The sequence below is a fragment of the Littorina saxatilis genome, linkage group LG6 (assembly GCF_037325665.1).
Source record: "Littorina saxatilis isolate snail1 linkage group LG6, US_GU_Lsax_2.0, whole genome shotgun sequence".
Lineage (NCBI taxonomy): Eukaryota > Metazoa > Mollusca > Gastropoda > Littorinimorpha > Littorinidae > Littorina > Littorina saxatilis.
The window spans coordinates 52,899,323-52,926,822 of NC_090250.1; the positions used below are offsets into that span (position 1 = coordinate 52,899,323).

The following is a 27,500-nucleotide window of genomic DNA, read 5'->3' on the forward strand; positions in this document are numbered from 1 at the left end:
GCCTATGTGAATGCGTGATGGATTGTGTAAAACAATTTCCATCTCACACGGCATAAATAAATCCCTGTGCCTTGAATATGTGCGCGATATAAATTGCATAAAAATAAAATTAAAATAAATCCCTGAGCTTAGAACTGTACCCACAGAATACGCGCAATATAAGCCTCATATTGATTGGTATGAAGAAATGTTAAAGTCCTTTGTACTGGAAACTTGCATTCTCCCAGTAAGGTAGTATATTGTACTACGTTGCATGCCCCTGGAGCAATTTTTTGATTAGTGCTTTTGTGAACAAGAAACATTAACAAGTGGCTCTATCCCATCCCCCCCCCCCCCCCCCCCCCCCCCCCCTCTTTCCCCCGTCGTGATATAACCTTGAACGGTTGAAAACGACGTTAAACACCAAATTCAGAAAGAAGAGAATAATCTAGCCGTTTGAACAGCATTTGGTTGGAAAATGAAAGTCTTCACAAAGCTATCTTCTTCTATTTGTGTGGGTTAATAATAGGATTTACATAACAATGTGGTACTGGTATGGGTTTTGTAAAGTGATTACTCAACTTCTGTGAATTGTACCTTCGTGGTGATCATGCTACACACTGGGTAATTCAAGCACAGAAAATAATATTTCTTAATAATTTGGCCTTATAAATGTACTCCGTGACTGTATTTGTATATGGTGAAAAGGAGAAGATATAAAATTTGTGAAATAGGACTTCGTATTTGGTTTTGTCATAATGAATTTGTTGTTTCTGTGGTGTGTGGTGTGTGTGTGTGTGTGTGTGTGTGTGTGTGTGGTGTGTGTGGGTGTGTGTGTGTGTGTGTGTGTGGTGTGTGTGAGCATGCATGCGTGCTTATGTGTGAGTGCACAATTGTGTGTGTGTATTAATCCAGCAGAAACAGCTTCTCTTCCATACATTTGAATCATTTATATTGATACCACATGGAGACTATTCTGAACACACAAGCGTGGTTTTCTCTCTGCGTGCTTTTCCTAAAGTTAAATATTGAATTTTTGAATTTAAAAGTTTTTGGCACACCACTTAAAGATAATGCTCAAGGAAAATAAATAGTCTTCTTTTTTCATTAACGCTTTTTCTCACAGTGATGTGTCAATATCTCAGACGCAAATCCAGAGTCATGCACCGTTTTATGCTTGGGAAGCGCACTACACTCACTGTTAGAAACATGCATACCAATCAATCAATTAAGCAAAAATGAATGATAAGATTCGATTATATTCTTCTTTTTGTGCACAGGCGGTTATATACAAACGTGCATAGTGTCAAAGAAATCACACACAGCACGTTTCGCTCTGCAGTCCGGACTGACGATCTACCAGCGAACGACAAGAAAAGAAAGAAAAAGAAATCACACACACACACACACACACACACTGAAAGTATGAAGAAGCCCCTCCAACTTTTGGTTGAGTTTGACTGCATTACCTTGAGGAGACTGACGACACTTCACAATGGAAAAAAATATAACTTTTACATCACAGTGATTTGTTTTAAGTACAAAAGTACAAGTGAAAGTAGAAATAAATTAACGTGACACTATCCCGTAATCACATATCAGGGTCAACTATAATCAGTCCATTGGTTTACAAAACTTTATTCAATTTGTTATCATGACAGAAACAATGCATTGTTTTTTTAAGATAACTCAAGCATAAATGCTTATTTTAAGTCATCCTGGTATGTACATAACAAAGTTTAGCATGATGGCGGACTAGATACATTTACTCATTTCAGACAACGAAAACAAACAGACAAACCTGATGCGCAAGCAATCAAAAAAGGGAGGGGGTGGTAGAACAGAACTTGGTGGGGGTAAAAACAAGAAACAAAAAGAAATGGGGTACGAGAGAACAGAATTCAGCATAAGGGGGAAAAAAAGGACGAAGAAGACTTGGAGCGCCAGAAATGTTGGAAGAGTGGGTCACGTCACAATAATATTAAATGCACAGAAGACACACACGCAAAGTTAATACATTTTGTGATCGGCGAAAATGGCACTAAATTACATAACGATTGGGCCATAATCGATAAGTCGAAACAAGGACACAAAACACGAGAGAAATTACGAAGAACAATTGGTCAGGCAGCATTTGTCTCATGACAGTGTCAAATGAACATTATGAATAAAATGTAGAGGCTCATGTACGGAACATGCCTGTTACGGTCTTAATAAATTCTTGTACAGTTATGAATATGGTCTGATTGACATTCCGGGAATATTGCGGGATGCCTTTCAATAATATTTCAATAAACTTATAATCAGTTATCAATTGACAATAATCGTACATCTCTACACAAGGGTCAATGCAACAAATAGTGCTCAGCAGTCTCCCTTGGGTAACCGCACTCACATTTGGGGCAATCCTTGAGGTGCCGCTGACATCATAGTAAATCAAAATTCAAATCACTCATACCAATACGCAGTCTGCAATTATGGACTTTTTCAAATCTATCTCCAAAATAATAATGACATGGTACTTTAAAATCAACGTTGATTGCAGTAAAGTAATTGACTGACAATTAAGGTTGTATGTGGGGTGCCTAAAATTTGAACTTTTCTTATTCCCGAATATTTTTTGTGGGCGCAGAAGCACGGGGCAAATGGTATTGTTTTTTTCTGGAGGGGGATCAGACAATATAAAACCAATTAGAGGCCGAGTTGCCTGACAGAAAGGCCAATTCTAGCCCCAGTCCATGCCGGTTACATGTAATTAGCTATGCACACATTTGAGATCGATACCCAACTTTGAATTACTGAGCATCAGTTCTTTGCGTTATTTTAATTTTCTTGTTTTTCTTTAAAATAAAAAAGGGAATGGTTTTATTGATGTCATTTTATTATGTCATTATCTAGTCAGCATAAATGACTTTTATGGATACAGGAGAAAGTGTTAAAATGTGAAGATTTCAAGTGTGGTTTGTGCTCATCTGCTCAGTTGACCACTTAAAATGTTGTTTCATTTGATGATACGTTTTGTTTGGTGTTCCCGCTTGAATGTGACAGTAAGTTGTACAATGTTACTGTGTGTGTGTGTGTGTGTGTGTGTGTGTGTGTGTGTGTGTGTGTGTGTGTGTGTGTGTGTGCGTGCGTGAGTGTGTTTGTGTGTGTTGGTGTGTGTGTGTGTGTGTTTGGTAACCGGCTTTGTACAGCGGGACCACCTTATTTTGTCATGTATTTTTATTCATTCTGGAGCTTTATTAAATAAACTGCCCATTTCAATCACAACTCTGGTCTGGTCTTATTGTCAGTGTTGCATAAATGATTGTATGTGAGCTTGTGAACATACAAAGAAAAAAGAAAGAAACATTCTGTGTCGAAATATCTTGACTAAAAATCAGGCGGAAGACTACACCTGTTGCATTTCCTATTATGCTCAGGCAATTATAACTGAGGGCGGAAGCGACAATGATTCGTTTTCCCCCCAGATAACATTAATTTGTAGAGACGGAAAAGGAACACGCACATTCTGGAACTGATTTGTGTAAATAACTGAGAGGGTGTTTTGTCTGTTTTGTGAAACGGTCCTCACACATTTGCAAAGTTCCACAGTTAGGCAGCTGAATTAAAGCATTACATAATGCATAGTGTAAACTCTAGGCCTACTTCAAGGTCTTATTACTTCAAGATGCATACACGTGCTGTTGTATCTGTTAGTGCTTGCCGGACACCAGTGCTGATTAAAATGGCTTAGATTGTTACTAATTTGAAACTACAGTATGTCCTTTTACGTGTTGTGACAATTTTGTTGGTACCGATGATTTATAAAAAGACTTTTATCACAGGTTTATTTCGTATCAAACATTTATACTTACTTTCAAGTTCGAGTATACCTTTACTTCCACGAGGAGAGTCTCTCTGTGTGCGCGTGTGTGTTTGTGTGTGTGCGTGCGCGCTTAAAGATTCTTGATTTTGGAACATATAAGCAGTTTATCTGTCAGGGAGTTGTGTGTGTTTTCATGGCTGCGTGTTCTTTTCCCTCTCATTCTTCCTCTCGGCAGTCCGGCTTCAGAGTCATTATTTTTGTTCCTCCAGGCTCAAAGCAGAAAGCAGCAATGTTTTAAAACATTCAAAAACAAGGATTGTATGTGAGTGTGAGTCATAATTTTCTTTTAAGAACCGAATCATAGCACCACAAGGTTCAAATATGTGCACAAAGCAAAAATAGTGCAAAGCAAAAATTAGGAAAGCAGCATATGGCCATGACTGGAGACACTGCTTTTTGTATCGATCATTCTGCAGACGTCACACTCTGGAGAAAATAAAACATGACAGAACTCAGTACTGATGTTCTCTGTAAACCATGATTTACATCTCTTACCTTATTCCATACGACATTGTGAGTTTTGCCGTTGTTTTCCTGATAATAAGTCTCGTACTTAGGCACTGTTTGTTTTTCCTCAGTTAATATTCAGAATTTTGCCATGTTTGTTTTGTTGTTGTTGTTGTGCTTGTTTAATTTAGGTTTGTTGTTGTTTGTTTAAAACACTCAAACATACGCACACATCACATGCACACTTTTACTTTTTAAGTTATAATAAGTATTGCATTCAGCCACTGTTTTTTTCTCCTCAGTTGATATTCTGATTTTTGCCAGTTTTTGTGTAATTTGTTTTTGTTGTGCTTGTTTGATAAAGGTTTGGTGTTGTTTGTCGTTGTTGTTTGTTTAACACACACTCAAACACACACACACACACACACACACACACTAACCAGACACACACACCACCACCACCACCACCACCATCACCACCACCACCACCTCCACCACCACCACCACCACCACCACCACCACAAGAATAGGTTTACACTCACTTTTTCCTCCACGTTTTAATTTTGGCAATATCATTAACACAGGATTGCAAAGCAGGGATCATTTGTCAATTTCATAACAACGTACATACAATTTCAGCTGGTTACTGCAATAAAATGTGCATCATCACAGGTTTCTGCTGGAATGACAGTGTCTTATGTGTCAACACAAAATACACACACACAAAATGGGTGTGGTGCTGCATGCCCCATAATAGATCCTAACTTCACCCTCTAAACCTCCCTGCAGATGCATGTTCTGTGCACAAAAATAGCCTTTTAAAATATGCAGAATACAAAATAAAAATGCAGACGACATTTCTACATTTGATGGGGGAGTTGTCCTGTATTAGAATTATTTATCAAATAATTAAAGTTAACCAAAGTATATCTATGTAATAAAACCAAGGAGTCCTCTGTTAAGTAGCTCAACACAATGATCGCAGCCCAGGGTGCTAACACAGTTAGGGTATGTTGTTCAAGACTTGGAAGGTCAAGGTTTTAAAGTATGCTTCAGTAACAGAATCTTATAACAAAGCTAAAACATTTACCACTGAAGCAAAACCATCTCTGAACAATTCAAAATTGTCACACGTACTAGTTTTACATTTTAAGGATCTTGCCAAGTGCATATCTTTTTATTGTGAAAAATTTGTATTGCAAACAAAAGAAAACACAATGTCTTGTGATCTGTAAATGTTCTTGATACTTAATACATTACAGGGAACCTTATAAATTGTTCAAGTGAAGTACTGTACAGCCTATTTAGCTTGTTCGTTTTCTCCCTTTAAGGTAATTTTGTCTCAACAATCATGTTATCTGCTACAAGTCTATAAACTGCTGTAAACCTTTCTGCCCTTAAAGTAGATTCATGCCCTTCTGTGTGGGCACCTTCTTCTTCTTCCTCTTCAGTGTTCAGTGTTTGCATTTGGATGTGTGCTCTCTGGCCAAGTCTTGTTGCACAGGGGTGGCAAGGAAAGGCCACCCTCTCAGAACGTGTTGCAGAGTCTGTTCTTCCTACCCTAGCCACAGTCCGCTGTAGGTGCAAAACCTATCCTTTTGAGGTGTACCTTCAGACAGCAGTGTCCTGTGCGAAGGCGGAAGATGGCTCTCTGTTCTGTGTGAGTAAAATGGGGATATGGTCTTGAATGAGCTGGTATCTGTCTGTCTTTTTTTTGTTGATATAGACATCAAAGAAGCTCCAGCACCAGCCAAGTGTTGACTGTTTTCTTTATGCGTAACCTAGTCCTGGCAGCAGCTGTTGTCCATCTGTAAACAAGCAAGATCATTATTATAATATATTGATGGTGTATATGTTTTACCAGAAAGACGAGTAAAATACCACTTAATTTTTGTTTTAGTAATGAGGCATACATGCAGTTGAACGATCATATCTTGTGATATCTGCCCTCTGAAAAAAACCTACTATTCAAAATGTACTTTTACATCTTGTTTTTTTAACTTAGGCTTTTGAAGATCCACATTTACCACCCAAAAGGAGCCTGGCGATACTGGCATGCTTTAATTAAGATGACGTGTTACTCAGAAATAGTGCTTTTAGTTATGCGCGATAGAAATCTCCTTAATAAATAAATAAATACTGGTGGTGGTTCACTGCAAAGCATAACCTGATATGATTTCTTCATAGCACCTGACTGGAAATGAAGTTTCATACAATAAAAACTATACTGCGCCAGATTTACAGCAGTTCTGTTGAATTCACACAGTCAGAAAATTTCAAGGCTGTCCTCAACATTCTATGCTCACACACACACGACTTGACTTCACTTAGGAAGGTTATGTGATGCTTAAATCATCTGTCTTGCCACTATTTCATCACAAGTAACCACTGTGTTTATTGCTGGTATGTGCCGGAGTGGAGGGATAGTCTTACCCCATGTAAAAAAAAAAAAAAAAAAAAAAAAGCCTGGCAGGTGATCTGAGATGCCTTTAATAACACAAAGCTGCCTCTGTAAACAATTCTGCTTTTACACATGCTATCCCTTAACTTGGATTCATACCAAAAATCAAGCCTAGCTTCATAGGAAACAGAATGTTACTTCAGCATTTAGAATTATGATCTTATTCCATGTACACGCCTTGGCAATTCTGACTCGATCACTACAGCAAGAAGTCAGTGTGTTGATTGTTCATATGTGACCAAGTTGAGGGATGAGCTTATAAAGGCAGAGGCCCCAACCTACAGGTTTGCTACCATACCAAAAACGCCTCCAGACACGGGAACTTGGGAGCAGAGGCAACAGCTCCGCTTGAACCTCAGAAACCAAATGTGCCTCCAGACACACAGATCCCTTAGACGGCCGAGGCTGTGGCCTCTAAGGTTCTCTTGTACCAAACCGCCTCCTGACTCTGCATCAGATTGCTTGCGCTGGCATCTGCTTACATAGACCCACATTAAGTCACCACCGAGTGGTAGACACAGACGACATTTGGTAGCACTGACTGCCAGCTTCACGGTAATGCGTACCCATAGCGCGGCTCTGCATGGGTGGGAATGTTCTGAGCAAAACACTATGTGTTACTCCATACCCCCCGCCCTCCATGGAACTTCTTGACCCCAACAAATTGGGGGGGGGGGGGGGGGGAGTTTGCCCAGTCGGTAGAGGCGCTGGCTTTAAAACCGGTTGTTACTATCAGCGTGGGTTCAACCCCCAAGTTCGGCGCGGGATGTGTGTCCCAGAGTCAACTTTGTGCAGACTCTCCTCGGTGTCCGAACACCCCCGTGTGCACGCATGCGCACGATAAAGATCCCAGGGTCACAGCGAAAGCCTCAGGCCTTGGAAACACGAATACATGCATGCAAAAATATGAAGCCCGGGTGTCCGTTCGGCCAACAGCCAAAAAAGTAACCATTTCAGCACTGACCCAAGACGACCCAACCCGGTCCCTAGCCCATTTCAGGTCTCCTCTAGCGGCCGGCAGCCAGCTGTCTACATCCCCCCCCCCCCCCCCCCCCCCGCATTTTTATTTTCTATTTTCATACAAAGCCGGGTTCTCCCGTGTAACATGCCCCTAATGGCTTTGCCGTAAGGGCGTAAAACTTTCATTTCATCATCGGATGAGCTTATCCTATGTTAAAGCCTGGCCTGAACTGAGACGGCGAAGAGAAGTAGTGTGCCTTTAATGACACAATGCTTTCTTTGTAAGCAATAGATTCAACATCTCAGATCTGGTCAGGCCTATACAAATGCCATCCCTCAACTTGGTTCATACAAAAATCATGTGCCTGGCTAGAGAGTGGGGATTTGTTGTTCTCTTTTTCGAAATCCAAAATAAGCAAAATCAGGTCTTAAAAAGGAGCAAGTCTTAAAATGGGAGTGAATTTACAGATGTTATGAACAAGAAGTCTGCGTAAACAGGGTCATTAATAGGAAGGAGTCTTAGATTGGGGTGTCTTAAAAGGGGCAGGGGTGGGGTGGTGTGTGTGTGTGTGTGTGGGGGGAGTCCACAGTAATGACCATAAAATAATCAAAATAATACTATTAGTCATCTTATTCTCTACCAAATTTCTGGAGGTCAAGACAATGATACAGATTTTTTACTTGTGTCACTGTTAGTGTCATTCTATGAATAACAGACCAATAGAAAGAGAGAGAAAGAGAGCTCTGTTTTTTTTTTTTACCTGGGTTCATGCTCAGTTGCTTGAAAATTGACTTGTCAGAGGTTCTTCTTCAGCCTTACACCCACATGCAAGAGAACTTGTACCAGATAATGAAATAAGTGAACTTTGAAGTGCATTCATAATTAAAGCCCAATCATGTGGTTTAACCTACCTAGTCTTGAAAAGCCTGTCCGAGGAAACAGAACAAGCACCCTTCCGCAGACCTTCCTAACTGGAGAGTCTTGGTTGTAACAGCACACTTTCTAAAGTAGTCCATAAGCAGTTCCATGCGCCTATGTTTTCACTGGAACCAGCTCCTTTGTGTACCTGTGATCTGGATGAGCTGCAACACATATAACTTTCATATGAACACTATGTTATAAGTACACCAGTTAGCATACATCAAACACTGAGGAGCATCACAAGATATGTTCTAAGGAGGTAACAACTATTGTCACAAAGTGTTTATGATACAGCCACAGGCACATGGCACTGAGTGGTCAATTGGTGAGGGGAGTGGGGGGGGGGGGGGGGGGCAGAAGTTCTGCTCAGTCTTGTCTACTGATACAACACTTTGTGGTGGTGTAAGGCAGGGAATCACACCCCAACCACTGGCCCACGCCCACCTGGTGTCGAGTGCCTGAGGATACATCAGTCCCAGTCATGGCTGGCCCCCGGTTTGACCAGACAACTGCCATGTATGGGTACATTTACTTTACAGTACAGATTAGTTTTCAATAGCAATGACATCATGGACGCACACCTGCCCAACACTGACACTGACAGCAAAATCAGCGACCAAATGTGATAAAGAGTAACTAATCGTCACAAACATCAAAATGCTTTGCATTAATTTTCTTGAAGAGGTCATTCTTAACCAGATAATCATTTCTAGGCAATTGAAGATTATTATTCCACCTACAGGCTATCACTCCTATGGCTGTTACTTGTAACACATTTCATTTCTTAAAATATGTTTTGTAAAGTACATAGATTTCACTAAAAGGCACATTCCTTCTCATGAAAACAATTTGGCTCACCGTCTCAGATCTGGTAGGGCTTTAAAATGGGATAAGACATGATCTCCAGGGGTCGACACTAACTTATTTGGCCTGGGGCCACACTGGCCCCAGAGATGGAAATTGCTGGGGCGGAAAAAAAAAATCTGGGGCCCACTCTCAGTATTCAAGTGCGGCAATGCATTGTCTGTTTTTCTTCATCGTACTGAAGCCAGGGAAATTCTTTCAACCATTTGACATTGAAATTACGACAGCGCTTCGCGCTTTTGGCTGCATCGGTCTCCTTTTTTCGTTTCTCTCCACCCTGTTCTTCATCTTCATTTCCATGTCTTTTTACACCAGGGATGTGTCGCCACATTTTGCGTTTGGCATTTGAAGGCGATACTTATCTCTCACGCTAAAGAGCGCAATCTGGGAGTTATTTCCCGTACGGCATTGTCCTTCGACGATTTGAATGTGTTTTTTTCTTGACTGCGGCATTGATCGTAACGCAAATTTCAGTGACGACTTTGGCGATTTTTAGTGATTGGCTCTCCTGGCATTAGAATTTTCGGTTTGTCATTGTTGGAATTTATCCTGGGGCGGAGTGGGCCCCAAGCTTCGGCAATGTTTGGGGCGGAACACAAAACTCTGGGGCGTTCCGCCCCCCGCCCCCGCTAGTGTCGAACCCTGATCTCTTAACTTGTTCACATACCCCAAAAAGTGCGATTGTGTTATGAATAAATGCTGTAAAAGCTACCTGTACTAGTTCATTAAAAAAAAATCACAAAATGTCACTTCACCACAGCATGCAAACAGTGTGTTTATTTCTGGTATGTGTCTAAAGGCGGAGACAGACGCACAACACAAAACCCTGTTTTCGACAAAAACACCATCTCAAAACGTCGGGGAAACACATGTTTTTAAAGAGGGGATGTCACATGCGAAACACACAGATGAAGCGCGGTGCGTGTTTTCACAGAAATATCGGTCAGTGTCAGCTTGACCCGTCCAGCTATCGCCCTGTGTTTGAGTTTGTAAACAACACGGCTGGCAGTGCCCACTGATACGGTCAGTGTCCACTGATACGGTCAGTGTCCACTGATACGGTCAGTGTCAGCTTGACCCGTTCAGCTACCGCGCTGTGTTTGGGTTTGTAAACAACACGGCTGGCAGCGCCCACTGATATTATTGCCTCTCTTCAATCGTGACAGGATCCATAGACTCTAGTTAGGATTCATGGGTCCGATACTACCCTGAATCGGTACCACATCTGAGTCTGCCATTTTTTTTCTATCTCCGTGGTGCCGGAAACCGAGTCACTTGAGTTGATCGTCCGCGTTCATTGGCTGACTACCAAAACGTGTTTTTAGATTTTAGAGCATGCTCTAAAACCCAAAACACGATGCAAAAACACAGTGTATTCTGAAACGCGTTTTGGGGGATGTCACATGGGAAACACGCTGTTTTGTGTTTGTTTTGAAAGGAAACACTGTTTTGTGTTGTGCGTCTGACATGGCCTTAACACAGACACACACACACACCATAGCAACACAAAAGCCGAAAACATGCCTACCATCTAAATGAGGATATCCAGTTCCAACTGTCTTCTGCCAATATAACACTGCCAGAGACACCATGGTGTAGAAAGTCAGTTTAAAGAGAGACTACCTGGAAGAAAAATATATATACTGTAATAATAATAAAACACCCAGTGCAATAGACATACTTTCTCGTTAAAGGCTTACTTTACTATGTAAAAACATTTTGCTTCACAATCACAGTCTCAGATCTTGTCAGGCTTTTACTTGGGATAAGATCATCCCTCTACTTGGACGCATACCAACATAGATCAGCTTGAATGTTTGTGAAAATATCCCATATTTTGAGTTAACTCACCACAGCAAGATGGTATGTGGCCAAGATGAGGGATTCCATGTTAAAGCATAGCCATATATAATATCTGAGACAGTGACCCACACTATAGTGACAAGGCAAGTGTGCCTTTAAATTGTAAACTGTTATATATACATGTGCATTTTGACTTCTTCATAAATTATAACCCTGATGCAGGCAGTCATCAGTAGTGGTTTAGTACCTAGAACGAGAAAAGAATGAACTTGCAAGAAAGAAACTGAGTCAAAATCAAAATACCCTTTTGAATTACAAACTAGATTCCACGGGGCAGACAGGGTTTGAGGTTAGAAAGCTCTGAAAATAACTCTGCTATTTGAAATTGACTAATAGTATTAACTTATAACGTCATACATGATACAAACAAATGAACTAAGGCTTTTGAAGATCCATATCCAATCCTGCTACACAAAGGCACAAGCAGAGGTTGAAATTGCCAGGGTCATTTTCCATCCCCATGTAGCCTGGATTTAATTACTGGCATGTTTTTTTTAACCTTCACCGGGCTTCCTGGGTACTACAGGACCCAGAGGCACATAAAAATGACCATAACTCCAGTGCTAATACGAATTTTTTAATGAAATTTGGTGTATTCCTCGGCCACCTGCATGGCTTCCTATGACCCAAATTTTAAGTCAATCGGTCAAATTAGAAAACAATCAGCAATGACGTCGTTTGATATACCCGATTCTGGTTTCCTGGGTCCTACAGGACCCATACGTTTCAAAGAGGGATGGAGGTGTTTATACCGATTCGGATGATGTGGGTAACACAGGACCCACACTTTTTAAGCGCAGCAGTGATAAAGGGATATTCCCATGACGTTGACCGCCCAAGCCTCCGGGTCCGGTACCGGAGACACGAAGACTGGGAGACGCCGAGAGAACCGGGTGGCGAACAGATCCAAGAGAGGTTTGTCCACCTGCGTCCAAAGACGCCGCAGTGCCTGGTGCGCGATAGTCCACTCCGAGTGCAGTACCTGCGATGAGCGACTGAGCGAATCTGCCAAGGTGTTCAGGCACCCCGTAAGGTACTTCGCTGAGATCACTATCCCCTGATGGAACGCCCAAGTGAGAATCTCGCATGCTCTGTTGGACAGAACTAGCGAGCGCGTGCCCCCCTGCTTGTTCAGGTACACGGCCACAGTGGTGTTGTCCGTGTGGATCAACACCTGCTTGCCTCGCAAAGAGGCGACAAACTCCAGAAGCCCGAGGCGCACTGCTTCCAATTCCAGAATGTTGATGTGCAACAACTTCTGAGCCTGGTCCCAAAGACCGGAAGCTGTGTTCCCCTCCAGATGAGCTCCCCAACCCTGAAGAGAAGCATCGGTAAAGAGATGCAACTCCGGAAGGGGCAGTGAAATCGGAACGCCCTGAGTCAGCCAGGCCGAATCCAACCACTGCCTCGTTGACTCCAGGAACCATCCCTGAAGGGGAAGAGACAAATTTCAACCTTGAGAGGCTGGATCCCAGGCAGAGTTCAGAAACGCCTGAAACGGGCGTTTGTGAACTCTGCCCAGCGGAATCAGGGTAGACATCGACTCCATCTGGCCCTGGAGTGAAGCCAATACCCTGACTGGCGCGTGGCGGAGGCTCGACAGGGACCTGACCAGATCCTGTAGCTTGTCTATCCTCCGCTGGGCAGGACAAACAGTCCAAGCTCGGGTGTCGAACACCATGCCCAGATACGTAAACTGCTGAGAGGGAACCAAGTCGGACTTCCCTTGGTTCACGGAGAAACCTAAGTCTCTCGCAGTCTGCAAGACTATCCGGGTGTGCTGATCGCACAGGGACTCTAGCTGATTCAGGACCAACCAGTCGTCCAGATAAACTCTGAGACGAATCCCTTGCTGCCGCACTAAAGCGCAAAGCTGGCGCACTATCATGGTGAAGATCCAAGGCGCTAACGAAAGCCCGAACGGCAGCGCCCTGAACTGGAACACCCTGTCGCCCCACAGGAACCGCAGCCACTTTCGATCTGACCTGTGCATCAGAATATGGAAGTATGCGTCTGTCAGGTCGATGGAAGTGACCCAGTCCAACGGACGAAGGGCCTCCCTGACAGACGCTGGAGTCTCCATCTTGAACGGAACCTTCCGGAGAAAGCCGTTCAAGGGAGACAGATCCAACACCGGTCGCCAACCCCCTGACGCTTTCGGGACGACAAACAGTCTCCCTTAAAACCCCGGGGATCGACGATCGATGACCTCCTCTATCGCATGCTTCTGCAAAAGCAGCAGCACCTCCGCCTGAATGACGGCACATGCCTCCGGATCGGCGGGAAACCTGAAACTGGGTGTTGTTCTGGTTAAAGGAGCCTTGTCCTCTAACCAGAGCAACCGGAACCCCGATCGAACCACTCCCATAACCCAAGGGCTGCTCGCGAGAGACAACCAAGCTGGAACGGCCCTTGAGAGGCCGCCCGCTACCAAAGGGGTAGGGGCTAGAGGAGTGGTTGGATCGGGGAGCCTTCATTGGGGGTTAGGTTTACCACCTGACCCCTTCTTCCCGAAGGAAGGCTTCTTATTATAGGGGCGAGAACGGCTGCCACCCCTATGCGACCGCGTCTTTTGCCCAGAGCCACGAAAAGACGAAGACTGCGTGGAACCGCCTTTCTTCTGACCCTGCTTAAGGGCAAGCTCTGAAAGCTGACCCATCCTGTCCCCCACCGTCCGCAACCGCCTGAGCGGAAGCGTAGGCAGGAAACGGATTGCCGTTACCACCTACGACCGGAACTCCCGTAGGATGCGAACCGGAAGTCGATGGTAACGATTTGAAAGTGCCACGATCCCTTGAAAGAAATCCTGTGGCCGGAAATCCCTTTGACGAAGCAGTAGAACCCATGGACGAGAGGCAGGGCGAATCGGCCCCAGCGACGCGGGTGGGATACACCAGTGTCCTCTTTCCAGACGTCGACAGTTTCCCAACGTACTGTATAAAAAAAATCACAGTAATTTCAGTTACGAGTTAGAAAACTCACTCTCTCTCTCTCTCTGGTGTGTGCATGTGTGTGTGTGTGTGTGTGTGTGTGTGTGTGTGTGTGTGTGTGTGTGTGTGTGTGTGTGTGTGTGTGTGCAACATATCAAGTATCATTGCAATGAGAACTTATTTGGTATACAGTGTGAATATCAAAATGACCACATGATAATCTACGTTTTTGCACACATTCTTTGTCTCCAATTAGAAGGCCAGATATCGAATAAATAAACACTTCTGTGCCATCAACAAACAGTACACTTTGTATAAATGAAAACAGTAAAACTAACTTACTATGAGGCTGCTCCACATTGACCTGTACACATCCTGCCTGGTGGAACCCACGTGGTGCAGGATATGCACCATCCCCTTTGGCACGTCCGCGCTACAGACACAAAGGATGTAAAATATTGGTGAAATCAGAACTAACATTAGGGTGAAAATGGTGTTAACTCACTAGGACGTTGTATCCACCATGCATCACTGATCATCACTGTACATCTACAAAGTAGTCTATAAAACACAAGACAGTACGCGCAGCACGTTGATATATTTTTTTTCCAGCTCAGCTAAATAACTGAAGCACATGGGAATCTCATTATCACACCCAAATGAATAAATAGTTCCAAGTACACAAAGAGATCATGTTCTGACTTGTTGAAAGTACTTTATTACAGTGCCGTTCATTTTCTAGTACCAACGAAGTTTAGACAACAAAGGATTTAAAATGGCTTACCCAACATTTCTGAAAGCTTCCTCGAGGTTTGCCTTGCTTGCTGATGCCATTTTGTCAATGTGTCACGATGATCAGTACTCACGGAAACAAAAGAATTACATCGCCAAGACAAATAACTCTGTGCAACCTTCTTTAAAAAGTATGGGTCCTGTGGTACCCACATCATCCGAATCAGTATAAACAGTTTTATCCTTCTTTGAAAAATATGGGTCCTGTAGGACCCAGGATGCCATAATCGGGGTATCAAACACGAAGCCCGGTGAAGGTTAAAGAGGTGTGTCACTCAGAATGACTGGAGATGGTTCATTCAATGCAGAGCATAATATACCATTGATTTCTTCATGCCATCTGATTTGCCGGTGAATTCACAGGGCGAGAACAATTCAAGACTGGCCTGAACATTTTATGCTGACTGTAAATTGTAATTATATAATATATCCACCCTAGCTAACTGGTACACTAATCACTTGCTCTGGCGGACTTCTTTTTCCAACATCATAAATCTGTTATTTGTACTTTAGCCTTTTGTGGTAAAATATTCTCATTACCAGTTGCACTCACAATCTATTGCTAGTGTATTTTGGAAATGATCAAAAGCCTTACTTGTGTTCTATAACAGCACCATGTCACTGTTGCGGGAAGAATGAGGCAGGGCTTGGTAATAACTGAGACCTGCAAGTAAACAAAACATATTTAGAATCTCATCATGTGTTATTTTGTTATATATCTATGTCATGAGGTCTTACATTGCAATAACAAACACACGCATAACTTAACTTAGCAAGGTGTTCTATGTGCTAAGAATATAGTAATTGTTTAATGAATTAACGCTGAAGAAGCTACTAGTTGCTTAAACAAATTCATAGCAAAATGTCACTTGATCACCACATCAAGCACACTGTATGTTCATTTCTGGTATGTATGCAAGTGGAGGGATGATCTTGTTCCATGTAAAATCCTAGCTCAGCTGATCTCTCTCAACTTGGATTCATACCACACATTAGGAGCCTGGCTGTTTCTGTTCAGTGGGCATTTCTCCATTTGTTTTATTTGAATGCATTTCTTAAAAAGAACACTTCCTCTGCACAGCAAGCAGTCAGGATGTTATATGAAGTCTTATATCGCGCGCGTATCTCCAGACTCGGACTCAAGGCGCAGGGATTTATTTATGCCGTGTGAGATGGAATTTTTTTTACACAATACATCACGCATTCACATCGACCAGCAGATTGCAGCCATTTCGGCACATATCCTACTTTTTACGGCCTATTATTCCAAGTCACATGGGTATTTTGGGTGGTCATTTTTATCTTTGCCTATACAATTTTGCCAGGAAAGACCCTTTTGTCAATCGTGGGATCTTTAACGTGCACACCCCAATGTAGTGTACACGAAGGGACCTCGGTTTTTCTTCTCATCCGAAAGACTAGCACTTGAACCCACCACCTAGGTTGGGAAAGGGGGGAGAAAATTGCTAACGCCCTGACCCAGGGTCGAAATCGCAACCTCTCACTTCTGAGCGCAAGTGCGTTACCACCCGACCACCCAGTCCTTTTTGTTCCAAATCAAACGTTGTTTTGCTCCAACCAAGACTGCAGATCTTGGCAAACATGTGGCATAAAAACTAGATTTGATGACCTTACCCGTACTCACCCTGAAAAGTGCCGATCTAGATTTTGCTATTTTAACAGAGGGGACAGAGGTTGTACCTCTCCTCATGCAGACACCGCATAACAAATATGTGTAACAAATCCAGTTGCAACACTGTAGTTTCATGGCTTAATTTCATTGACTGATTGAGTCAGCAGTAGTGAGTACTACATGTCATTATGATCATACCAGTATTAGTGAGTATTACAATTGGAGCAATCTGCAGAATTGTTACCAATACATCATCATAACAGGAATTCCTCAGTGCATGAGGCATTGGTGTGTAGACATACATAAATATATATGTAGATCTTTAAAACATTCAATGAGTCATGGGACTAAAAACTGCTAAAGCCTTATGTGGCAACATCACAAACAAACAAAATTAACCAACCCCAAATTATGTCAACCTCATGGCCCTTGTACTTGTAGTTCAAGTTGTACTGTTGTACTAGCCAACAGACATAAAAAAGAACTTAGCTCAGTAGGTGTTGATTGCTCTGCGTCATTATCAATATCATGATGCTGAGAGTCGAAATGCAGTTCAAACACAGACAGAACAAAATGGAATCTTTGAGTTTGAAATTGAATGAAAAAAAAAAAGTAATTTGTAAATTGTATGGTCATGGTGTAGAAGTTTTGAACTTTAGCGTTGTAAATTCATTGCTCCGAATCAACTGCAATCTAACCCTCCGATTTATGTCCTAAGTCATTTACATACCTTTGGAGTTTTACGGAATGGGTATAACGTCCTTTCATCTAATGATCTAGTCTACTTTGGGATTTTGCCTAGTCGCCGTCACCGTCTCCTTGACCTACTTGGAGTCCTTGCTGGGTTGAATCGGCTGAGGAGCGAACCCATGACGACTCGCAACGCGAGGAACCAGAAGAGGAATCTAGGTTTATTTTGCGTGTTTTGGGCCTGCCGACCCTACTTGTACTGTAGTCGATCTACAACCGGCACGAAGCTTCTTTTCGCAGGGCGAAACCGCCCCACTCGTGACTTCATCCGATGTCCGCCATGTTTCAAGTGACAAAAAAGTAGAAACGATCTGACAAATAACTTTCATTTCAAGCACAGTCAAAAAAAAAATTAAAAAAGTAAAAAAGAAGGGGTGGAGAAAATGGCATTATTTAGACAGACTCAACTCGGATAAATTAAGAGGGACTTATAACTACTGAAGATTGAGAGCACAGCGGACGTCCTGTAAATTCCCGATCCGATTTTTTCCCCTTCCCATTTCGGTATACTGTTCTCTATTTGTAACGCTACGCAACAGGATAAGAGATATCCTGAGGGTATAAGTGATACTCCCACATACGTTGCACAAGCATAATTTGACGTTACCTTATATACGGTCCAACCGGTGTGCAATGGGTGGAGGGAGAGAGAGAGAGAGAGAGAGAGAGAGAGAGAGAGAGAGAGAGAGAGAGAGAGAGAGAGAGAGAGAGAGAGAGAGAGAGAGAGAGAGAGAGAGACTGAGAGAGAGAGAGAGAGGGGAGGGGGAGGGGTACATACCCACAAAGTGTCCACGCAGATTCCAGAGTCGCACAGTACGATCACCGGCGCAGGTCACCACAAAGCGATTCGCTCCGACTATTCGGACACCAGTCACACTCACCATGTGGGCCGTCCAGTACTGCATTCCTGCAACACACCAGCTGCTTATTGTCCTGCTTTGTTTTGTTTGTGTGTGTGTGTGGGGAGGGTCATCCTATTCGTCTTCGTCTTTTCTTTCCCTAACTTGTCCTCAGAAGCTACCGTGATGCGAGCGACCACCCCCTGTCAAGTCTCAAGTAACAATCTGGATTATGGAGTGTATCAAAATTAATGTTGTATTCAATTCAACCGCACACCATTTGTGCTATTTCAAGCAAGAATATACATTTGATCACTTTATTTAGATTGGAAAACAAGAGCTGGAGCATGTGGTCAGTGAAGAGTGTCCACTGTGGCGTTGCTCAGTGTAGACATGATTGGACATGATTGTTGTTGACCACTACTCTCACTGCCCTGACACAGTGACCAGCAGACTGCCATCATTGTTACTGACCACCACTCTCACTGCCCACACACAGTGACCAGCAGACTGACATCCTTGTTACTGACCACCACTCTCACTGCCCACACACAGTGACCAGCAGACTGATGACATCATTGTTACTGACCACCACTCTCACTGCCCACACACAGTGACCAGCAGACTGACATCATTGTTACTGACCACCACTCTCACTGCCCACACACAGTGACCAGCAGACTGATGACATCATTGTTACTGACCACCACTCTCACTGCCCACACACAATGACCAGCAGACTGAGGACATCATTGTTGTTGACCACTACTCCCACTGCCCACAGACAGTGACCAGCAGACTGATGACATCATTGTTGTTGACCACTACTCCCACTGCCCACACACAGTGACCAGCAGACTGATGACATCATTGTTGTTGACCACTACTCTCACTGCCCACACACAATGACCAGCAGACTGATGACATCATTGTTGTTGACCACTACTCCCAATGCCCACACACAATGACCAGCAGACTGATGACATCATTGTTGTTGACCACTACTCCCACTGCCCACAGACAGTGACCAGCAGACTGATGACATCATTGTTGTTGACCACTACTCTCACTGCCCACACACGGTGACCAGCAGACTGACATCATTGTTACTGACCACTACTCCCACTGCCCACAGACAGTGACCAGCAGACTGAGGACATCATTGTTGTTGACCACTACTCTCACTGCCCACACACTGTGACCAGCAGACTGACGACCGCCACCTACGGCACACAGGACACTGTTGCGTGCTTGTCATTCTGGGTTTTAACGTCGGGGGTTGACCACGTCGTAACAATTTCTCGTAATATGGTCTGCTTATGTACTTGTGTGTGACGTTGAGGTGTGCAAATGTCAAGAGTGTCGTTTTAAAAACATCTGAGAAAATGCCAAGTTTTTATGACCGACACATGACCCTGTTGTGACCTTGCAATTTAACAAGGGTCAACCACACTTGGGGCATGCCGGGAGATCATCAAACCCTTACAAGCTGTAGCTTCAGAACATCTGAGAAAACCTCATCCTTTTTGTTCACAGAAGGCCGCCCATACAGTCAAACACTGATTGCCTTGACTCGCTGATTACTCAGGTGAGTCAAGAAAAAGAAGAAGAAGAAGAAGAAGAAGAAGAAGAAGAAGAAGAAGAAGAAGAAGAAGAAGAAGAAGAAGAACAAGAACAAGAACAAGAAGAAGAACAAGAAGAAGAACAAGAAGAAGAAGAAGAACAAGAACAAGAAGAAGAAGAACAAGAACAAGAGGAAGAACAAGAACAAGAACAAGAACAAGAAGAACAAGAACAAGAACAAGAACAACAAGAAGAAGAAGAAGAAGAAGAAGAAGAAGAGCAGCAGCAGCAGCAGCAGCAGCAACAACAACAACACCAACACCAACAACAACAAGGGTACTAGCACTACTAACGTGTTGGCGCGTAGGCCTCCCTGCCAGTTTTAGCGTACATGAAGATGTCCCAAATTGTCACACGGCCGCTGCTGTCGCCTGTAACCAGCGTAGTGTTGTCGCTGTCGCTCTCCATGGCGCACACCCCCACAATGTCGTCCTCACTGTTGTTCTCAGGGTTCTGGTGGTCAGAGGACGGTGGATGTTAGAGGGGTGTAAAGGGGTAGGGGGTTGATGCATATGTGTGTGTGTGTGTGTGTGTGTGTGTGTGTGTGTGTGTGTGTGTGTGTTATGAAACGCGCATGCTTTCAATACTGCTGTGTTACGTTGCTGTTGGATGTGACCTCTCTCTCTCTGTCTATCTCTGTCTATCTCTGTGTCTATTTCTCTCTCTCTCTGTTTATCTCTCTCACTCTATCTCTCTCTCTCTCTCTCTCTATCTGTCTGTCTATCTCTCTCTCACTCTGTCTATCTCTCTCTCTTATCTCTCTCTCGCTCTCTCTGTCTATCTCTCTCTCTGTCTATCTCTCTCTCTCACTCTCTGCCTATCTCTCTCTCTCTCTCACTGTCTAGGCCCTATCTCTCTTTCTCACTGTCTTTGTCTCACACTGTGTATGTCTCGCTATCTCCCTCCCCTCTCCCTCCAACGACAGAACAGGGAAACACTGAAAGTTGAACAATACTGAACGATAGGTCTGACAACTCATGAGCCATCTCCCCAACAACACACAGTCACTTGAACATAGATATCTCAGAATAAAGGCGTGGCAAAGTTTGCCCTCTACCACGCGCCCAAAGACGGAGTACAGCTACACGTACCACGGGGAAGGAAGCCAGGGCGACGGCCGATTCGGTGCCATGGGTGGCAAAGTTGGTGTTCCAGATGGAGATATGACCGTACGGGCCCCCCACCACCAGGTTGCCTCCCTTGCGCAGCTTGGACCGAAGTCTGAGGAAGTGGACACAGCTCACGCCTCGGTCAGACCCCACTGTCATACAGACAGACACACATAGATGTAGAGAGAGAGTGAGAGAGATAGTGAGTGAGTGAGTGAGTGAGTGAGTGAGTGAGAGAGAGAGAGAGAGAGTGAGAGAGATAGTGAGTGAGTGAGTGAGTGAGTGAGTGAGTGAGAGAGAGAGAGAGAGAGAGAGAGTGAGAGAGAGATTGATTGATTGATTGATTAAACTTTATTACAGAAGGATGGAGATTTTAGGCATTGCCTAATCTTACAATCTGTCCTTGCAAACAAAGACGAGAACAAAACAACACATGAAAAGAGTATATGGACACTACGAATTTGACGAAACATACATATGGTAATAAGTAACATTCAAAAGCAAATCAAAAGTTATAGATTAACTAAATAAAAACTATGAAGTATAAAGATAGCAAAAGTAACAATGATAATAGCAATGAAGGCAATGATGATGATTTCATGGTAATAAGATTAATAACAATAAAATAATAATAATGATAATAATAACACTAATAACTTTGAACTTGAACTTTGAACTTTGAACTTTATTGCAGGAAAGATAGCATTAGGTCCGTAGGACCTTTCTTACAGCTAGTCCTGATCTAAGCAAAATGGTTATAATCGAAATGGGAATACATAGGAACAAACTTATTATGATGAAACGCAGACACACGCAATAATAGTAATATAAGAATAAGATCATTCTTTACAGACATGTGATATACAGATATCACAATACGGGCAATACAACCATACATTATCAGAACACACACCAAGTTGACGCAAGACACACACATGCACATTTCAGAAGGATAGAAGGCATACATACGTTTGAGCAACCAGGCACATCACATTGAAGTGATGTTTGAATGTATTTTTGCAGATGTGTTTTGAATGTTTTAAGGTTACTGATCGATTTTAAGCATGTAGGTAGGGAGTTCCAGACATAGGCTCCCGAGTATGAAAGACTAGTTTTAAATATGTCAATGCGTGGCTTCGGGCAGGCCGGATTATGCTTGAAGGTGGAATACCGAGAAGGAGTTGATTGAAACAAGTGAGTTAGAGAGAGAGAGAGAGAGAGAGAGAGAGAGAGAGAGAGAGAGAGAGAGAGAGAGAGAGAGAGAGAGAGAGAGAGAGAAAGAGAGAGAGAGAAAGAGAGAGAGAGAGAGACACACACACACACACACACATGACACGCACACACACACACACACACACACAAACACACAGACTCGGACACACACACTTACACCTAGCCTCGCTCCAGGCGAGAGGGGCGGGAGGCACGATGCGCAGTGACCGGTGTCCAGTCTCGATGCTCCAGACCAACACCACGCCATCAAACCCCCCCGTGGCCAGCTTGTCCCGCCCCGAGAAATCAGAGCACAAGATGTCCCGCTTGTGGCCCTTCTTGTTCTGTCACAACCAGCGTCAGGCTTTTATTCCTCGTGTCATTTATGATCTCATCGTCATGGTTATATTCCTCATGTAATTTATTATCCCATCGTCATGGTTTTATTCATTATCCCATCGTCAGGCTTTCATTCATTATCCCATCGTCATGCTTTTATTCCTTATCCCATCGTCATGCTTTCATTCCTTATCCCATCGTCATGCTTTCATTCCTTATCCCATCGTCATGGTTTTATTCATTATCCCATCGTCATGCTTTCATTCCTGATCCCATCGTCATGGTTTTATTCATTATCCCATCGTCAGGCTTTCATTCCTTATCCCATCGTCAGCCTTTCATTCATTATCCCATCGTCATGCTTTCATTCCTGATCCCATCGTCATGCTTTCATTCATTATCCCATCGTCATGCTTTCATTCCTTATCACATCGTCAGGCTTTCATTCATTATCCCATCGTCAGGTTTTCATTCCTTATCCCATCGTCATGCTTCCATTCATTATCCCATCGTCATGCTTTTATTCCTTATCCCATCGTCATGCTTTCATTCATTATCCCATCGTCAGGCTTTCATTCATTATCCCATCGTCATGCTTTCATTCCTTATCCCATCGTCAGGCTTTCATTCCTTATCCCATCGTCAGGCTTTTATTCCTTATCCCATTGTCATGCTTTTATTCATTATCCCATCGTCATACTTCCATTCATTATACCATCGTCATGCTTTCATTCCTTATCCCATCGTCAGGCTTTCATTCCTTATCCCGTCGTCATGCTTTCATTCCTTATCCCATCGTCATGCTTCCATTCATTATCCCATTGTCATGCTTTCATTCCTCATTTAATGTATTATCCCTTCGTCACGCACACACTCGCACAGACACAGACACAGACAGACAGACAGACAGACAGACAGACAGACAGACAGACAGACAGACAGACACACACACACACAAACAGACACACAGGCACACACACCCACCGCGTCATCCCACCATCGAGGCAGCAAGGGCATGACAAAGGGCAGTTGCTCCGGCGAGTCATCGATGTAAAGGTTGACATGGCGACCCCAGCCCCCCGTCACGATGTACCTGCACAACATACACTCATGTCTTACAACACTCCACCATGTCTACCCTGCACAGCATACACTCATGTCTTACAACACTCCACCATTTCTACCCTGCACAACAATCACTCATGTCTTACAACACTCCACCATGTCTACCCTGCACAGCATACACTCATGTCTTACAACACTCCACCATTTCTACCCTGCACAGCATACACTCATGTCTTACAACACTCCACCATTTCTACCCTGCACAACATACACTCATGTCTTACAACACTCCACCATGTCTACCCTGCACAGCATACACTCATGTCTTACAACACTCCACAATTTCTACCCTGCACAACAATCACTCATGTCTTACAACACTCCACCATGTCTACCCTGCACAGCATACACTCATGTCTTACAACACTCCACCATTTCTACCCTGCACAGCATACACTCATGTCTTACAACACTCCACCATGTCTACCCTGCACAGCATACACTCATGTCTTACAACACTCCACCATTTCTACCCTGCACAGCATACACTCATGTCTTACAACATTCCACCATTTCTACCCTGCACAGCATACACTCAAGTCTTACAACACTCCGCCATTTTTACCCTGCACAGCATACACTCATGTCTTACAACACTCCGCCATTTTTACCCTGCACAGCATACACTCAAGTCTTACAACACTCCGCCATTTCTACCCTGCACAGCATACACTCAAGTCTTACAACACTCCGCCATTTTTACCCTGCACAGCATACACTCAAGTCTTACAACACTCCGCCATTTTTACCCTGCACAGCATACACTCAAGTCTTACAACACTCCGCCATTTTTACCCTGCACAGCATACACTCATGTCTTACAACACTCCACCATTTTTACCCTGCACAACAATCACTCATGTCTTACAACACTCCACCATTTCTACCCTGCACAACATACACTCATGTCTTACAACATTCCACCATTTCTACCCAGCACAACATACACTCATGTCTTACAACATTCCACCATTTCTACCCTGCACAACAATCACTCATGTCTTACAACACTCCACCATTTCTACCCTGCACAGCATACACTCATGTCTTACAACACTCCACCATGTCTACCCTGCACAGCATACACTCATGTCTTACAACACTCCACCATTTCTACCCTGCACAGCATACACTCAAGTCTTACAACACTCCGCCATTTTTACCCTGCACAGCATACACTCATGTCTTACAACACTCCACCATTTTTACCCTGCACAACAATCACTCATGTCTTACAACACTCCACCATTTCTACCCTGCACAGCATACACTCATGTCTTACAACAATCCACCATGTCTACCCTGCACAGCATACACTCATGTCTTACAACACTCCACCATTTCTACCCTGCATAACAATCACTGTCTTACAACACTCCACCATTTCTACCCTGCATAACAATCACTGTCTTACAACACTCCACCATTTCTACCCTGCACAACAATCACTGTCTTACAACACGCCACCATTTATACCCACAATGGCCATCCCCAGATAGGGCGTCCCAGCAATAAGGCTCGCTCCACTTTTTCTGTACATACATGTGGCGCTCTTGTCCGCTGTCATGTACTGTACATTGTTTTTGTTTTTTGTTGTGCAGAATACGATGGAGAAACGTCGTCAATGGCATATGCTCCGCCGGAGGCAAAGGGCCTAAATGGTCACGTGATATAAGCATTTGCTTGAGTGCGTGTCCTAGCTGTGTGTTTTGAACTGTTCATGCGAAGAAATTCTGAACAAAATGTTGTTTAAACCAAAGGGCCTAGATTGTTAAGAAAGTGTCTAAATTACTCTTGGACTTCAGGTCAAATTCGCCATAATAGTTTGGTAACATGGCGACTCAAGTACAATTAAGCCAATCGGTTTGCTTCTCGTTCATCCCATGCAGTATTGCTTTTCACCGACCTGACTTTGTACATGTCGACGTAGGCTACAGTGGTGATGGGCACATTATTTCCCTCTGTAACATACATTTCACTCGTGAGACACATCATCTCCCTCTGTAACATACACTTCACACGTGAGACACATCATCTCCCTCTGTAACATACACTTCACACGTGAGACACATCATCTCCCTATGTAACATACACTTCACACGTGAGACACATCATCTCCCTCTGTAACATACACTTCACACGTGAGACACATCGTCTCCCTCTGTAACATACACTTCACACGTGAGACACATCGTCTCCCTCTGTAACATACACTTCACACGTGAGACACATCATCTCCCTCTGTAACATACACTTCACACGTGAGACACATCATCTCCCTCTGTAACATACACTTCACACGTGACACATCATCTCTCTCTGTAACATACACTTCACACGTGAGACACATCATCTCCCTCTGTAACACACACTTCACACGTGAGACACATCATCTCCCTCTGTAACATACACTTCACACTTGACACACATCTCCCTCTGTAACATACACTTCACACGTGAGACACATCATCTCCCTCTGTAACATACACTTCACACGTGAGACACATCATCTCCCTCTGTAACACACACTTCACACGTGACACATCATCTCCCTCTGTAACATACACTTCACACGTGAGACACATCATCTCCCTCTGTAACATACACTTCACACGTGACACATCATCTCCCTCTGTAACATACACTTCACACGTGAGACACATCATCTCCCTCTGTAACGTACACTTGTTTTTGTTTTTTGTTTTTTTGTGGTCCTTACACCTGTTCCTTGTTCCGGTATTCTCTCACGCCGCCCCGTCCCTGCATTCGCTGCTCCATCCACATCTGAATTTTCGTTCCGCTGCCAGACCTGTCGATTTTACAGACGCTCCAGGGAGGGATGTCGGGTCGTTGCGGTAGGCTACCCTCGGAAGTTGACACTGCACTTCTGCTGAGTCACTTCGACGGTGTTCAGTAGTGGGTCTGTCCCGAGCTAACGGACTCAGCCCACTACCTACTATGCCCCCTACTAACGACATTGACTGCTAAGTCGCGGAGCCAGACTAAGTGAGCGTCCCCTCCAGAGAGCAGACCGCCACCACGTCCCTCCGTCGACCCCCCAGAACGTCACACGTTGAAGACTGACAGCAGAAGTACTATTCAGGGAAGGATGGAACAGGAACAATGAGACCAAGGTCACCATGAGAGCTCCGGGCATGAAGGGCCACAAGAGCAAGGACATTTTATAATTTTGGATGATTAATGAGATGAGGATGATTATAATGATGATGCTATGGATTTCCAATTTGGTTTGAGACTACGTGACAGGGCAGCACTCTACGCTTACTGTCATAATATATCCTGGCATCAACCAGGCCCGAGAACTGCCGCACCTGCGGTGTTGGTCAGGTATACAGAACCTGAGCACCCTCAAAGTCGCATTCGTTAAGTGAATGACACTCGGCTGTGTGATTCCAGCCTTCCCATAGGAACCATAGCACTTCCACTCTGGGTAGGAGCCGACCGTAGCCCGAAAAACCCACATGACCCTGATGGGATTCGAACCCACGACCTCCCGGCCCGCAGCCCGATGCGCTAACCACTGCGCTACGGGGGCCGGTCTGTAACGTACACTTCACACGTGACACACATCTCCCTCTGTAACATACACTTCACACGTGACACACATCTCCCTCTGTAACATACACTTCACACGTGAGACACATCATCTCCTTATGTAACATACACTTCACACGTGACACACATCTCCATCTGTAACATACACTTCACACGTGAGACACATCATCTCCCTCTGTAACATACACTTCACACGTGAGACACATCA

The 27,500-nt window shown here is 43.8% G+C and overlaps 2 protein-coding genes and 1 long non-coding RNA gene across 6 annotated transcripts in view; all 3 read right to left on the reverse strand.

Annotated features, from left to right (window-relative positions):
- Positions 1–27,500, reverse strand: part of LOC138969523 (cilia- and flagella-associated protein 337-like) — a gene marked incomplete in the record, with an annotated part of 96,679 nt that overhangs the window by 6,159 nt on the left and 63,020 nt on the right. Inside the window, 6 exon segments of the mRNA XM_070342346.1 lie at positions 18,248–18,376; positions 20,225–20,384; positions 21,023–21,192; positions 22,431–22,596; positions 23,576–23,684; positions 25,623–25,677. Coding sequence (XP_070198447.1) covers positions 18,248–18,376; positions 20,225–20,384; positions 21,023–21,192; positions 22,431–22,596; positions 23,576–23,684; positions 25,623–25,677 — 789 coding nt within the window.
- LOC138969525 (uncharacterized) lies at positions 4,837–17,786 on the reverse strand. Of its 2 annotated transcripts, none has more exons than XR_011456488.1 (5): positions 17,548–17,786; positions 15,682–15,750; positions 11,030–11,124; positions 8,628–8,798; positions 4,837–6,102 (listed from the first exon to the last, which is right to left on the reverse strand). It is a non-coding gene; the product is annotated as an uncharacterized lncRNA (long non-coding RNA). The 2 variants fall into 2 exon arrangements; XR_011456487.1 differs by having other exon boundaries at positions 17,450–17,786.
- LOC138969524 (uncharacterized) lies at positions 12,103–15,364 on the reverse strand. Of its 3 annotated transcripts, none has more exons than XM_070342347.1 (3): positions 15,079–15,364; positions 14,637–14,727; positions 12,103–14,297 (listed from the first exon to the last, which is right to left on the reverse strand). In XM_070342347.1, the coding sequence occupies exon 3, from the start codon at positions 13,839–13,841 to the stop codon at positions 12,111–12,113; it is 1,731 nt and encodes a 576-aa protein (XP_070198448.1). In that variant the 5' UTR covers positions 13,842–14,297; positions 14,637–14,727; positions 15,079–15,364; the 3' UTR covers positions 12,103–12,110. The 3 variants fall into 2 exon arrangements, with proteins under 3 accessions (XP_070198448.1, XP_070198450.1, XP_070198449.1); XM_070342348.1 differs by lacking the exon at positions 15,079–15,364 and having other exon boundaries at positions 14,637–15,072.